The sequence below is a fragment of the Gopherus flavomarginatus genome, chromosome 25 (genome assembly GCF_025201925.1).
Source record: "Gopherus flavomarginatus isolate rGopFla2 chromosome 25, rGopFla2.mat.asm, whole genome shotgun sequence".
NCBI lineage: Eukaryota > Metazoa > Chordata > Testudines > Testudinidae > Gopherus > Gopherus flavomarginatus.
The window spans coordinates 14,810,465-14,824,345 of NC_066641.1; the positions used below are offsets into that span (position 1 = coordinate 14,810,465).

General features: G+C 66.4%; 1 protein-coding gene across 5 annotated transcripts in view; it reads left to right on the forward strand.

Moving 5' to 3' along the window:
• CNTNAP1 (contactin associated protein 1) overlaps window positions 1-11,495 on the forward strand; it is a 31,674-nt gene extending 20,179 nt beyond the window's left edge. For 4 of the 5 annotated variants that reach the window (XM_050934549.1, XM_050934550.1, XM_050934552.1 and 1 more), the window contains 16 exons: window positions 165-314; window positions 399-570; window positions 1,066-1,172; window positions 1,265-1,384; window positions 1,958-2,161; window positions 2,473-2,629; window positions 3,732-3,859; window positions 3,998-4,165; window positions 4,857-5,075; window positions 6,860-7,099; window positions 7,654-7,881; window positions 8,155-8,282; window positions 8,774-8,867; window positions 9,301-9,531; window positions 9,919-9,966; window positions 10,290-11,495. In XM_050934549.1, the coding sequence (XP_050790506.1) occupies window positions 165-314; window positions 399-570; window positions 1,066-1,172; window positions 1,265-1,384; window positions 1,958-2,161; window positions 2,473-2,629; window positions 3,732-3,859; window positions 3,998-4,165; window positions 4,857-5,075; window positions 6,860-7,099; window positions 7,654-7,881; window positions 8,155-8,282; window positions 8,774-8,867; window positions 9,301-9,531; window positions 9,919-9,966; window positions 10,290-10,480 (2,585 nt within the window). In that variant the 3' untranslated portion in view covers window positions 10,481-11,495. The remainder of the gene's footprint in view (window positions 1-164; window positions 315-398; window positions 571-1,065; window positions 1,173-1,264; window positions 1,385-1,957; window positions 2,162-2,472; window positions 2,630-3,731; window positions 3,860-3,997; window positions 4,166-4,856; window positions 5,076-6,859; window positions 7,100-7,653; window positions 7,882-8,154; window positions 8,283-8,773; window positions 8,868-9,300; window positions 9,532-9,918; window positions 9,967-10,289) is intronic. The other variant, XM_050934551.1, reaches the window with a different exon arrangement.
• Window positions 11,496-13,881: the final 2,386 nt, after the last annotated feature.

Below are 13,881 nucleotides of genomic sequence, written 5' to 3' on the forward strand. Positions count from 1 at the left end.
GGGCTGGGGGAGGAGGGGCTGGGGGGATGGCAGGGCCTGTCTCCCCATGGCCACCTGCTGGGGGTCTCAGGCCCTGGCATCGTATTGTCCTGCCAAGGGGGTGCAGGAGGTGATGGGAACCAGCAGCCCACTCGCCCCCCCCCCCCAACTCTGCCCCCATCCAGGGTACCGGCTGAACGACGGCTTCTGGCACACGGTGGAGCTGGTGGCACGGGACGGCTCGGCTGTGATCACCATCGACGACAACGACGGGGCCGAGTTCCGGGTGGCCCACCCCTTCCAGCTGCGCACCGGGACCCAGTACTTCTTTGGAGGTGGGCGGCCCGGGCCTGGGGGTGGGGGGGCCGGCTGGGGGGCAGGTGGCACTCACCCCCTCCCCGCCTCCGTGTGTATTCCAGGCTGCCCCAAACCCGCCGCCGTCACCGGCTGCCTGTCGAACCAGACGGCCTTCCACGGCTGTCTGCAGAGCATCAGCGTTGACGCCCAGCCCGTGGAGCTGGACCTGCTGAGGCAGGAGCGGCTGGGGAAATACTCCAACCTATTCTTCAATATGTGCAGCATCACCGACAGGTACGTGCCCACCGGCTGGCCGGCCAGACGGCTGCCTGACCCGTGACAGGAGCCAGGCCATGTCTGTGCTGGGGGCTGCCCCAGACCAAACCGTGGGAGAGGGGCATGGGCTTGTCCTTGGTGCCTAGGGCTGGGCCTGAAGGGACCTGAGATCGAGGTTCTGCCCTGCCGCCAGCTTTCAGCCACCCCATTTCTGCTTTGTTCAGAGTGAGCTAGTCGGGGCAGGGACCGTGTCTGCGCAGTGCCCGGCCTGACGGGGGGCCGCGATCTCAGCCAGCATCCGTGCGGCGCTGCGGTCGTTAATAACAGCTCGAGGCACAATTTGCCCTGGGGCAGAGCTATCCGGTTTGAGGCGGGCCTGGCTGCCCTGGGACAGAGGACAGGTTTGCCTGGGCAGCTCTGCCAGTGGCTGGAGTCATGGCAGGATAGCTGCACACCCCGCTCACCCCGGCGTCCATGTGCCCGGCCATCCTCAGCTGCATCCGTCCCCGCCAGGTGCACCCCCAATCTGTGCGAGCACGGCGGCCGCTGCCTGCAGTCCTGGGATGACTTCACCTGCGTCTGCGACCTGACGGGATACAAGGGAGAGACCTGCCACAAATGTGAGCTCCGGCCCAGCCAGGGGAATGGGGGGGCTGAGGATGGGTTCCTGGCTTGCTAGTCTCATCCCAGCCTCCTGCTTTGCCTGTTCCAGCCCTTTACAAAGAGTCGTGTGACGCGTATCGGCTCAGTGGGAAAACATCTGGGAACTTCACCATTGACCCTGATGGCAGTGGGCCCCTCAAACCCTTCACCGTCTACTGCGACATCCGAGGTAGCCGGGGGGAGGGGGAGGAGAGATGCCAAAGGGTCTGGCAGGGCTTGGGAATTGGGGCTTTACCCCTCTAGGGAGCACTGACCCTGATCCGGTCCCGGATCAGGGACTGGCTGGCTCAGGGGGCAGGGACTGGGTCCCCATCCTTCCCCTCTAGGGGGTGCTGGCCCTGATCCGGTCCTGGGGCAGAGACTGGGGCACAGGGCTTTTCCTCTCTAGGGGTCACCAGCTCTGACCCAGGCCCAGGCAGTGGTGACCAGAAGTCGTTCCCACACGCAGCACCTGTAGGGTGGGGTCTCAGCCCAGTTCCTGAAGGGCCGGTGACGGTGTCTATTCCAGAACCGGGCCCAAGAGCGACTGACCCCTGCCTGCAGAGGGGCCCTCGGGGCGGCCAGGGCTGAGGCCCATTGGTAGGGAAGGGGATTGGACCTTGTCATGTTGCTCGGGCTGCCTCCATTTCCCCGCCCGCCCCCGAGTGATGCAGGACAGAGCCGGAGGGGGGGGCTGGGGTGAAGCGACTCCCAGGCCGTTCCTTCGCTGACTCCGTCCTTTCTCCTTGCGCGTCGGCCCCAGAGGATCGGGCCTGGACCATCGTCCGGCACAACCGGCACTACGCCACGCGGGTGAGGGGCTCCAGCGTGGACCGGCCCTTCCTGGGCGCCGTGGAGTACTGGAACGCCTCGTGGGCGGAGGTGGCGGCCCTGGCCAACGGCTCCGAGTACTGCGAGCAGCACCTGGAATTCTCCTGCTACAGCTCCCGCCTGCTCAACACCCCCTGTGCGTGCCTCGGGGCGGGAAATGGGGGGCTCTGCCCCACCCCGGCAATGGGATTAATGGGTGGGTACTGGGGGGGTCACTGCCCTGCCCCAGCAGTGGGGGAGGGCAGGGTCCTGGGGTGAGTGTCATGGTCCCTGCTCACCCCCCCTGCCCCTCCCGTCTGGGCAGGTGCAGTCTGGCCCCCTGAGCTGCTCTCCGTCCGGTTGCACAGGCTGTTGCTCCCCCAGGGCAGGACTCGCTCCCCCAGCCCCTTAGCCCAGCTCAGCCCACCCCCCTGCCCGCCTCACCCGCGGCTCTGTCCCCTCCCACAGACGGGCCGCCCGTCAGCTTCTGGATGGGCCGCCACGACCAGCGCCATTACTACTGGGGGGGCTCCCCGCCGGGTGTCCAGCGCTGCGCCTGCGGCCTGGACAAGAACTGCGTCGACCCCAAGTACTTCTGCAACTGTGACGCTGACCATGCCCAGTGGTGAGCCCCGGGCGGGGGGGCTGGAGCATGGGCTGGCAGTGGGGGGGTGCCTGGGGATGGGGTTGCTGAGGTGATGGGGCAGCACAGGCCATGGAGGAGTCAGTGGAGTGGGGCAGCACAGAGTTGGGGGGGTTGGGGGGAGGGTTGGTGGAGTGGGGCGGTGCAGGGTGCCAGTGGGGAGGGGGGCGAGTAGGCAATGGTAGTGGGGGGTAGCTGAGTGGGGGCAGAGCAGGCTGTGGCAGTGGGGAGTGAGGCAGTGGGGAGCGGAGAGGCTGTGGCAATGGGGGGCAAGGCAGTGGGGGGCGAGGCAGTGGGGGGCAGAGAGGCTGTGGCAGTGGGGAGCGAGGCAGTGGGTGTTGAGGGCAGTGGGGGGCAGAGAGTAGGGGGTGATAGTGGGGGGCAGAGAGGCTGTGGCAGTGGGGAGCGAGGCAGTGGGGGTGGAGAGACTGTGGTGGTGTGGGGCTAGGCAGTGGGGGGCAGGCAGTTGGGGGTGACACAGTGGGGGGAAGAGAGCCTGTGGCAGTGGGGGGCAGGCAGTGGGGGGCAAGGCAGTGGGGGCTGACACAGTGGGGGGCAGAGAGCCTGTGGCAGTGGGGAGCAGGCAGTGGTGGCCGAGACAGTGGGGGGCAGAGAGGCTGTGGCAGTGGGGGTGATGCAGTGGGGGCAGAGAGGCTGTGGCAGTGGGGGGCGAGGCAGTGGGAGTGAAGAGGCTGTGGCAGTGGGGGGCAGGCAGTGGGGGTGAAGAGGCTGTGGCAGTGGGGGGCAGGCAGTGGGGGTGAAGAGGCTGTGGCAGTGGGGGGCAGGCAGTGGGGGGTGACAGTGGGAAGCAGAGAGGCTGTGGCAGTGGGGGGCAGGCAGTGGGGGGTGACAGTGGGAAGCAGAGAGGCTGTGGCAGTGGGGGGCAGGCAGTGGGGGGTGACACAGTGGGAAGCAGAGAGGCTGTGGCAGTGGGGGGCAGGCAGTGGGGGGCGAGGCAGTGGGTGTTAGAGGCAGTGGGGGACATACAACTGGGGGTGGGGAAGGAGGGCAGGAGGCGTGGAGCGGCCTGGGGGGCTCCTGTCCCTCTCTGACCCCGACTCCTTCACCCCTGGCTCGGCTCTAGGAGGACGGACAAGGGGCTGCTGAACTTCGTGGACCACCTGCCCGTCACCCAGGTCGTGGTGGGAGACACCAACCGCTCCCAGTCTGAGGCCCAGTTCCTGCTGGGGCCGCTGCGCTGCTACGGAGACCGTGAGTGCCCTGCCGGGCGGGGGGCACGGCCGGGGCCCTTGCAAGGTCCCTCTGTCCTGCAGGGCAGGGGCTGGGCCCGGGTCACCCCCTTGCTGGCTCTGCGGGGCCCAGAGCTCACCCTGACCCGGTTTCTTTCAGGAAACACCTGGAACACCGTCTCCTTCAACAAAGGCGCCTCCCTCGTGTTCCCCACCTTCCTGGCCAACCACAGCCTGGACATTTCCTTCTACTTCCGAACCACCGCCCTCTCCGGGGTCTTCCTGGAGAACTGGGGCTGCAGGAACTACATCCGCATTGAGCTCAACAGTAGGGGCTGGGTGTGGGGCCGGGGAGTCGCAGACGAGATCTTCCAGAACTTGGCTGGAGTAGTGGGGGCTGCGGGTCGGGAGTGAGGGACACCAGCAGAGCCATAGCAGGGTGATGGAGGGGGGCAGGATTTAGGGGCACCGGCAGAGCTGTCGCAGGGTGATGGAGGGGGGCAGGATTTAGGGGCACCAGCAGAGCCGTCGCAGGGTGATGCGGGGGACAGGATTTAGGGGCACCGGCAGAGCCGTCGCAGGGTGATGGGGGGGGGCAGGATTTAGGGGCACCAGCAGAGCCATCGCTGGGTGATGGGGGGGGGGCAGGATTTAGGGGCACTGGCAGAGCTGTCGCAGGGTGATGGGGGGGCAGGATTTAGGGGCACCGGCAGAGCCATCGCTGGGTGATGGGGGGAGGTAGGATTTAGGGGCACCGGCAGAGCTGTCGCAGGGTGATGGGGGGGACAGGATTTAGGGGCACCGGCAGAGCCATCGCTGGGTGATGGGGGGGCAGGATTTAAGGGCACCGGCAGAGCCATCGCTGGGTGATGGGGGGCCAGGATTTAGGGGCACCATCAGAGGGTGACTGGCAGGGGCCAGGGCTAGGATGGCAGGGGCTGTGGGTGAGACTCCGGGGGGCTCGGGGTGGGTGCTGCTGGCAGGGAGCCCCCAAGAGCTGACCTCCCCTGCTTCCCCAGCCACCAGAGACGTGGTGTTCGCGTACGACATTGGGAACGGGGACGAGAACCTGACGGTGAGATCCCCTGTCCCCTTCAGCGATGACGAGTGGCACCAGGTGAAGGCCGAGATCAACGTGAAGCTGGCGCGGCTGCGGGTGGACAAGCTGCCCTGGGTGGTGCGGCTGGCCCCACCCCAGAGCTACGTCCGGCTGGAGTTCGACAGGCCCCTCTACGTGGGTGAGTGAAGGGCAGAGCCTGGGGCCCCCGGAGCTGCTCCCAGCGCCCGGCTCAGGGCCCCTCCCCAGCCCAACAGCGAACCCGAGATGCTCCAGCTCCTCCCCTTAGAGAACTCAGGACTCCTGCAGCTGGCAGGGCAGGCTAAGGGCCTCCCTGGGCTGCCCCGGCTGTATTGCTCCTTAGCCAGCAGGTGGGTGTCCTGGCTTTAAAGGGGGCTCTGCTCAGACCTGGAACCAGCCCTGGGCCAGGGCCCCATTGGTGTGCCAGGCCCTTGCCCCCCTTTCTGCAAGGGGGGCCCCTCGGGCTCCCCCACCACCCAGCAGAGCCCCTCACCCCATCCTCTTCCCTCAGTCAGTGCCGGGCCTGTCGGGGTGCAGCAGCCCAGCCCCCCCGCTCGGCCCGTGGCCCAGGGGAGACAGTGACCCGGGGGTGCCCGGGGAGAGAGGTGCATCACCAGAGGGGAACCAGAGTCACTGGGCCTTTCAGACATGAATTACCCCTGGGGGCAGGGTACCAACCCCCCGGACTCCCCACCGAACCTCCTTTCATCCCCCCACAGGTTCTGTGCCCCCTTTCCACACTCCTCTCTTATCATGGGCCCACCCTCCCTTCTGCCCCCATTGTCCCCTCCATGCAGGGCTCTCGGGGTGTTCCCCTAGCAAGTTCCCCCTTCTCTCCCCCTCCTGCCAGGGGCTCTGGGTGTCCCCCCCCCCCAGCAAGGGTCCCACCTCTCCCCCTCCTGCCAGGGGCTCTGGGTGCCCCCCCAGCAAGGTTCCCCCTTCTCTCCCCCTCCTGCCAGGGGCTCTGGGTGCCCCCCCAGCAAGGGTCCCACCTCTCCCCCTCCTGCCAGGGGCTCTGGGTGTCCCCCCCCCCAGCAAGGGTCCCACCTCTCCCCCTCCTGCCAGGGGCTCTGGGTGTCCCCCCAGCAAGGTTCCCCCTTCTCTCCCCCTCCTGCCAGGGGCTCTGGGTGTCCCCCCCCCAGCAAGGTTCCCCCTTCTCCCCCTCCTGCCAGGGCTCTGGTTGTCTCCTTTTTCTTCCTCAAAGTACCTTGCTCTCCTCTGGTTTGGAAGGGACAGGCATAGGCTGGTGCCCCCCCTTGGAGCGACTCTCAGTGAGCAAGGCGGGGCAGGGCCCGGCCTCGCAGATTGCTAGGGGTTAACCGCATGGCACCCAGCTGTGTGTGGTTTTGTTTGATTTGATTCCCAGAGAGCTGCAATGTGCCTGACCCTGTGGCTGTGCTCAGCACTGGCAGGGGCTCCATGCGTCCCCCAGTGGCCCCCTTTTCCCAGAATCCCCCAGGTTCTGACCGTTCCAGTGGAGAACTGCTCAGCTGCGGTGTTCAAACGTTACCACGGTACAGACAGAAACACAAGCCAGCCCCAGAGCCCATGCTCCCCTTAGCACTTCTTCACTCTCAGTGCAGGGCAGGCTAGTGGTGAGAGCCAGGCGTTGGGAGCCAGGACTCCTGGGGTCTCTCCCCAGCTCTGTGACGTTGGGCATGTCCCTCCATCTCTCAGTGCCTCAGTTTCCCCATCAGGTGAGAATTGGGGCCTCTCCTGGGGGTGGGGTATTCCCAGGCGCTGAGCCCTGAGCAGGGGTGCTAGTGAAGGTCGATTTCCCTAGGGGAGTTGGTGCTTTGGGGCTCTGCCGATCCTCCCTCGGCAGGAACCTATGACCTCAGGCTCGACCGTCCAACCCAGCCTGGCAGTGCAGGCCTTGCCATGGTGGGGGCAGCCAGGCCGCTGGCTCTTCCCAGGCCTGACGCTCTCTGTCCCCCGGGCCAGGCTCGGCCGAGCACCGGCTGCACCCCTTTCTGGGCTGCCTGCGGGCGCTGCGCATGAACGGGCAGACGCTGAACCTGGAGGGCAAGGCCAACGAGACGGAGGGCGTGCGGGTGAACTGCACCGGCTACTGCCAGTACCCGCGGGTGCCCTGCCAGAACAGCGGGCTCTGTGTGGAGCGTTACAGCCACTACACGTGCAACTGCAGCCTCTCTGCCTTCGACGGGCCCTTCTGCAACCGCGGTGAGTGGTGCTGTGCTGCCCAGGGGCATGGACGCCCGGCCAGAGGCCGGGGTGAGAGGCAGGCTGCCCGGGGTCAGGGACGCCCGGCCAGAGGCCGGGGCAGGCTGCCCGGGGTCAGGGACGCCCGGCCAGAGGCCGGGGTGAGGGGCAGGCCGCCCAGGCGCATGGATACCCGGCCAGAGGCCGGGGTGAGGGGCAGGCCGCCCAGGGGCATGGACACCCGGTCAGAGGCCGGGGTGAGGGGCAGGCTGCCCGGGGTCAGGGACGCCTGGCCAGAGGCCAGGGTGAGGGGCAGGCTGCCCGGGGTCAGGGACGCCCGGCCAGAGGCCGGGGTGAGGGGCAGGCTGCCCGGGGTCAGGGACGCCCGGCCAGAGGCCGGGGTGAGGGGCAGGCTGCCCAGGGTCAGGGACGCCTGGCCAGAGGCCAGGGTGATGGGCAGGGCACGCCGGGTCAGGGACGCCTGGCCAGAGGCTGGGGTGAGGGGCGAGGCGCACAGGATCAGGGCCACCAGGGGCAGGCCAGGCCCCCTCACTCCCTCTGTGCCCCCCATGCAGACATCGGTGCCTACTTTGAGCCGGGCACCTGGGTTCGCTACAACATCCTGCCGGCTGAGCTCTCAGCCGCCCGCGCGTTTGCCAGTATCCTGAGCCAGCCGCTGCCGGGCTACAACCTGACCAGCGAGGAGCTCAGCTTCAGCTTCCGCACCAGCACTGCGCCTGCCGTCCTGCTCTATGTCAGCTCCTTCCGCCGGGACTACGTGGCTGTGCTCATCCGGGAGGATGGTGAGAGCCTGGGGAGGTCAGGCCGGAGTCAGGGGCCCTCCCCACCCTGCCCGCCCGGGCCGGAGCCAGGGCCACTTCCCCCCACGGCCTCAGGCTGGCGTCACCCCCTCCCCACCTTCCCGGGGTCATGGCCCAGAGCTGAGCCCTCCTCCCTGTCAGGGATCCTCAGGCCCCGCTACATTACTGGAGCCAGCCCCCAGACCCTTCCCCGCGCTGGGTTCTGGGTCGTTCCCGGATGGCCCCTGCTCATTGCTCTGGGCCTTGCCTCGGCAGGGAGCCTGCAGCTGCGCTACCAGCTGGGCACCAGCCCCTACGTCTTCCCGCTGACCACTGCGCCCGTGACGGACGGGAGGCCCCATCGCATCAACATCACCCGCATCAACCGTACACTCTACACCCAGGTACTGCCGGGCAGGGATCCGCTCCTGGGGCCACAGGCTGGGGCCAGGCCCGCTCTGCAGGGATCCGCTCCCGGGGCCACAGGCTGGGGCCAGGCCCGCCCTGCAGGGATCCGCTCCCGGGGCCAGGCCTGCCCTGCGGGGATCCACCCCGGGGCCGCGGGCCGGGGCCGCGGGCCAGGGCCAGGCCCACCCTGCAGGGATCTGCTCCCGGGGCCAGGCCCGCCCTGCAGGGATCTGCTCCTGGAGGCAGGGGCATAAGGGGGCAGGTGGGTGCCAGGCAGGGTTGTTGTGATCGAGGGACACAAGACTTTCTGGCCGGGGCTGAGTTGCCAGACCCCCGACTGGCTCCCGCAGGGCCGTGCTGAGCTGATGCAGTGAAGCTGCCGGGTCAGTGGCTGAACGAACTGCCCCTGCCTGAGCTCTGGCCCCTGGAGAGGTGTTGGGGGCTGCAGGCTATGGGGGGCTCAGCAGGGCTCTCACTCTCACCCCAGGTGGATTATTTCCCCGTCACGGAACAGCAGTTCTCCTTGTTCGTGGACAGGAAGCTGGACTCGCCCAAGAACCTGTACCTGGGGCGCGTGATGGGTAAGCAGGGCCCCAGGAAACTGCCTGCTCCCCTCCCCACTCCAGGGGAACTGCCCTACCCCCTCTGCCCCCCAGGGCCCTGCCTGTCCCCCTCCACCACCCCCGGGAAACTGCCCTGCCCCCTCTCTCCCCCCTTGGGAACTGCCTGTCCCTCTCCACCAGTCCCCGAGAAACTGCCCTGCCCCCCCGGGCCCTGCCTCTCCCTCCTCTGCCCCTCCTTGGGAACTGTGCTGCTCCTTGGCAGCTTGGCGCCCCTGGCTGTGGCCACCATGGACAGGCTGGGAACCATTCATCCACCCCTGGCTCGTGGAAGCTGAAACTCCTCCCCAGCCTTATGGGGCCAGGGTAGACTGCTCCCCTTCCCCACGGGGGGAGACTCCTGGGCCCTCTTAGCTCTGCCCCAGTTAACCCCCTGTCGTCCACACCCCTGCAGAGACAGGCATGATTGACCCCGAGATCCAGAAGTACAACACGCCCGGCTTCTCAGGCTGCCTATCAGGGGTGAAGTTCAACAGCATCCTGCCCTTCAAAGCCATCTTTCGCCCCAGCAGCAGGCCGGCGCCCTACCGCATCAAGGGGGAGCTGGTGGAGTCCAACTGCGCCTCCATGCCCCGCAGCATCATGGACATCCCCCCCGAAATGGACCCCTGGTACCTGGGCACAGGTAGGGAGGGCTGATGCCAGCCCCACCCAGCGGCACTGGGTTCTAGCCCCTGTTCTGGGAGAAAAGTGGGGCGGGGGAGAGCCAGGATGCCTGGGTTCTACACCTAGCCTCAGCTGCAAGATGCATGAGCTGCGGGAAGGCAGCAGCCCTGTCGCCAGGACTGGGCCCTGCAGCACTGCGGGGAGCTGTTCTTGTTGGGCAGCCCGTCACCAGCCCCAGCCAGCAGCGCAGTGGGGTGGGAGGGCCGGGGGGCAGGTCCATGGCTGCAGGGTCCTGGCCCCACCACCTCCCGCTGGGCAATGGGCTGAGCTGTGCACGGTGTAGCAGCGACACCCAAAGAGCCTGTCCCTACCCCCCCGGCTGAGCCCCTGGTCGTGTCTTTTGCAGAGTTCCCCCACGTGCACGACGACGGCTGGCTCGGGATCATCACTGGCTGTAAGTGACTCGGCTGCGCGTTCGCACCATCCGGCAGCAGGGCCGGGTTCTCTCTGCCGCCTGCCGAGTGCCACGGGGCTGCCTGCAGAGGCGGTGCGAGGCTCGGGGGAGCGGGAGCTCGGTTCTGCTTGCACCGGGCTGGGCCCATAGCTGAGCCGGGGGAGGTCGCTGGCCCAGCCGCGCGAGTTGGGATCTGGCTCCAGGGCCCAGCCTGTCTCGGGTGCCCCCGTCAGGCTGCGGCAGGAGAGGGGACCCGACCAAGGGCTCAGGCCACGGCTGCAGGAGGGAGACACACTCACGGCTGTTTTCCTCCTTCCCAGTAGTTGTGACCTTCTTGCTCCTGCTCCTGGCCGGGCTGCTGCTGCTGCTGTATCTCCACCACCACCGCTACAAGGGCTCATACCTCACCAACGAGCCCAAGGCCGTCCAGGACTACCACGGCCCCGGGAAGCCTCTGGTCCCACACAAGGACCAGAACCTGCCCCAGATCCTGGAGGAGGCGAAAGGCGAATAGCCGCCGGCTGCAGGGGAAGGAAGGGGTTAATGCCTCAAACGCTGGCACCTCCTGCGCGGTGCTGGGAGGGGAACGAGTGCTGCCGGACCAAAGGGGCCAAGCAACCCAGAACTGCCAGAACCCAGCTCCCGGCTGGGGCGTCTGCTCCTTCCCCCACTCCACTGCAGCTCCCCTGCCCATGGGCAGGGCCCACATCTTCCTCCTGGAATTACAGAGCCGAGCACTGGCACAGTCCCAAACCCCCTGCACTGCGCACCGAGCGGAAGGTAGGGACCGCACAGAACAACCCCCCGCCCCAGTCCCCCTGGAACCAGCTGGTGCAATCGCTCCTGCCCCCATGGACTCCTGTCAGGTGAGACGGGCCTACCTGGAGACGCCATCTCAGCCCAAGCCCGGGGAGTGGGGCACGTTTGGGGGCTGCCAACCCACCTCCCCTATAAACCCCGCAGCGGCCCCTTGGAGGAGACATAGGCCTTCCGCGGGGCCGGTTAGCAATGCTAGCAGCTAGATTTCCTGCTTGTTTGCTCGCTTAGCAAAAGCCATGAAGTGACCCATGCACTACAGAGCACTGGAACACGGCCCGGAGCGTGCCCTGCACCCCGGCTGCCACCTGCAATGGCTCGCTCGTACACGCCCCCTCCCCCCGCACTCGCTGCTCTCATACAACCAGGTAAAGATCTTTGGAGTCTTTCTACCATTTTTGTTGCTGATCGGTTGATTACACACACACGTTTTTTTATTCTCTCTGTTTGTATAAAAAACAAGAAGGAACCAGAGTGGCTGCTCCGGGTGAGTGCGGCCTGGGGCACAGGCTGTAGGGTGCTACCTCTCTGCAAGAGGGGCAAGCCCTGCTGAGACCAGCCCGCCCCAGGACCGCCCCTGTTCACGTGCTGCAGTGGGACAGACATGCATTGAGTGACCCAAAAGCCCGGCTTTGCTGGGTGTTTTATTTTACAGCTGTTTTGTTGACTGACACATGAGGATGTGCAAATAAATGCAGAATGACAGAGTTCAACACCCCAGCCTCGGGTTTGCTTGTGCAGTGGGAGAAGGGGGTTTCCCTGCCTAGGGACGCTGTGCTGGCAGTGAAACGGGCCCCTTTGCCAGCAGGGGGCAGTGTCCTACTGTGGGTGGTAGAGCCGGAGCATAGGAGGGACGGGGTGGTGGGGTCAGAGCTGGGCCCACAAGCAGCCTGGGGGGCCAGAGAGTGGGGCAGGTGTAGGTCACACAGCTCCTTCCTTGAACCAAGGAAAGCTCAGAGCAAGGTCCAGGGGGCCCCATGCAGGAGCCTCCCCCTCCCAGCCTCTGCGGGTGGCGACTCACCAGGCTGGAGTCTGGATCAGCTGAAATGCCCAGCAGGGCCCCCATGGCAGAGCAACGCTGTGCAGGGCGAGCGCTCGTCCCCTTCCCCGCGGCTGCTGGTCGCTAGTCTCTGGAGCGCCAACTACAGCCCTGCCCCTGCCGCTGTGGGCACAACAGGGATCCCCAGGGCCAGATGTAACTGAACTGGGCCAGCCACTCAGACCAAAACATCTGTTCTGTGCCCATCCCTAGCCCCAGGCGATGCTGGAGTCACCATGCCCCCGTGCTGCTGCTGTTAGCCCCGTCAGGCCTGCTCCGAGCTTGCAGGTGAGACCAGAACAATACTGCAGCCAGGTGTCCATGTGCAGCGGGGCACCTCCAGGGCAGGGGCAGTTCTCAGCAGGGCCAAGCTAAGGATCCTACTGGCCACTCACCGCTCCTCTGAACTGCTCTGGTGCATCCAGGCCCCAGTGCAGCAGGGCGAGCTCCCACTCGGGCTGGGGTAAGAACGGACGCTGGCAGCCAGGCCGGGGAGGACATTCGCTACCACTTTATTGGGACAAAGATTACAAGCCACATCAGTTTTAAAGTGCATATAATTCACGGCAGCAGACCACAGACACAAAGCCTCTCACTGCGCAGACAGCCAAGCTCAGGGGGCAAGTCACTGGCTGGGGAGGGTGGTATGGTGCCAGAGAGGGATGGGTCACTCAGTCAGACAAGGGGGCCCAGGCGCACACACCCCTGCCAGCCCCAGGGAGGGAGATCGGCCTAACCACCCTGGGAGGGGAGCAGCACGGGCCTTGGGCCCCGCTCGGCTGCTAGCGGCAGGAACAGATGCCTGGATGCTTGAGAACAGGAACAAACCTGGGTTAGCAGGCAGCAGGTCTGAGAGCCTGGCTCGTCGTCCGCCTCCCCAGCCTGGCTGCACCCTCAGCCCAGAGCGAGACATCCTGCCCCCTCTCCCCAGGCACAGGCCAGCCCTGGCTTTCATTCCTGGTCTGGGACAAGACCCTGCCGTCTGAACTGACCCCACCCAGCACCAGCTGTGCCTGGGCTGGCAGGTGTGTCCTCAAACCCAGAGCCACCCAGGTCCCAGCCCCTCGGCTGCGTGGGAGGCCTAGTTTAAAGTGCTCACTTGATTTCATTGCATGGGGTGCTGAGAGCAGACCCTGTCCTGCTCTCCACCTCTGGGGAGCCTGCCCCCCCAGTCTGCACTGCTGAGAGGGGGCCTGGCACAACAGAGCTGCTGGCGGGCACCAGCCACAAGGTATTTACAGCAGGCAAAGCTCTCGCTCATCCAAACACCACCTGAGAAGAGTTCTGTGCAATGGCAGGAGCTCCAGGCCGGAGCAGGGAGCCAGGGGGGGTTTGTAAAGTGCCTTACAGGTACTGCTGGGGCAGCCCGGCCCAGGGGAACCTGCCGGTTCAACTGAGACACCCTGGAGCACCCAGCCCAGCGCTGGGCAAGCAGAACGCTCTGCGCTATCTGTGGGCCAGCAGCTCTCTGACTTCCTGTGGGAGACCCAGCCCCTCTGCATCCCCAGCTGACTGGCAGCCCTCAGAGAGGCCCCAGCCCCCCTCGCTGGTCAGCAAGGAGCAGTGCCAGGTAGTTCAGTGCCCAGTGTTTGCAGCACTGCCTGGCTCTGGCATGGCAGCTCTGGGGCAGTCCCTCTTCAGCACAGGGAGTGGAGCAGATTAAAATGTCTGCTTCAGTGACATGCCTGCAGCAGAACCACTCACCTGGCTAACAGAACAGAAACCAGCAAGAGCTGAGAAGAGCCCCCGGAGGGACCGTCCCAGCAGTGCCCACCTGCCTGTTACGGGCTGAAGGCTTGCCCACCACTAACCCCAAGTGCAGCGAGCCGGAGCCGCGCGCGGCCTGTGGCGCCCCAGTTCTGCAGAGCAGGGGGTGCGCAACGCACCAGGTTCCAAGGGCCCATCCACTGCAAGAGGCAGAAATATACATCGTTCACCTGGCATTCTGCAGAGCCTGGCAGGTGGGAGCTGGGGCAGGGCAAGGGGTCTCCCACGCCCCAGCCGGCCTCACGTTTCCTGCCCCCTCCCACCAGCTCCTCTGGCTCCTAAGGCAACCCCAC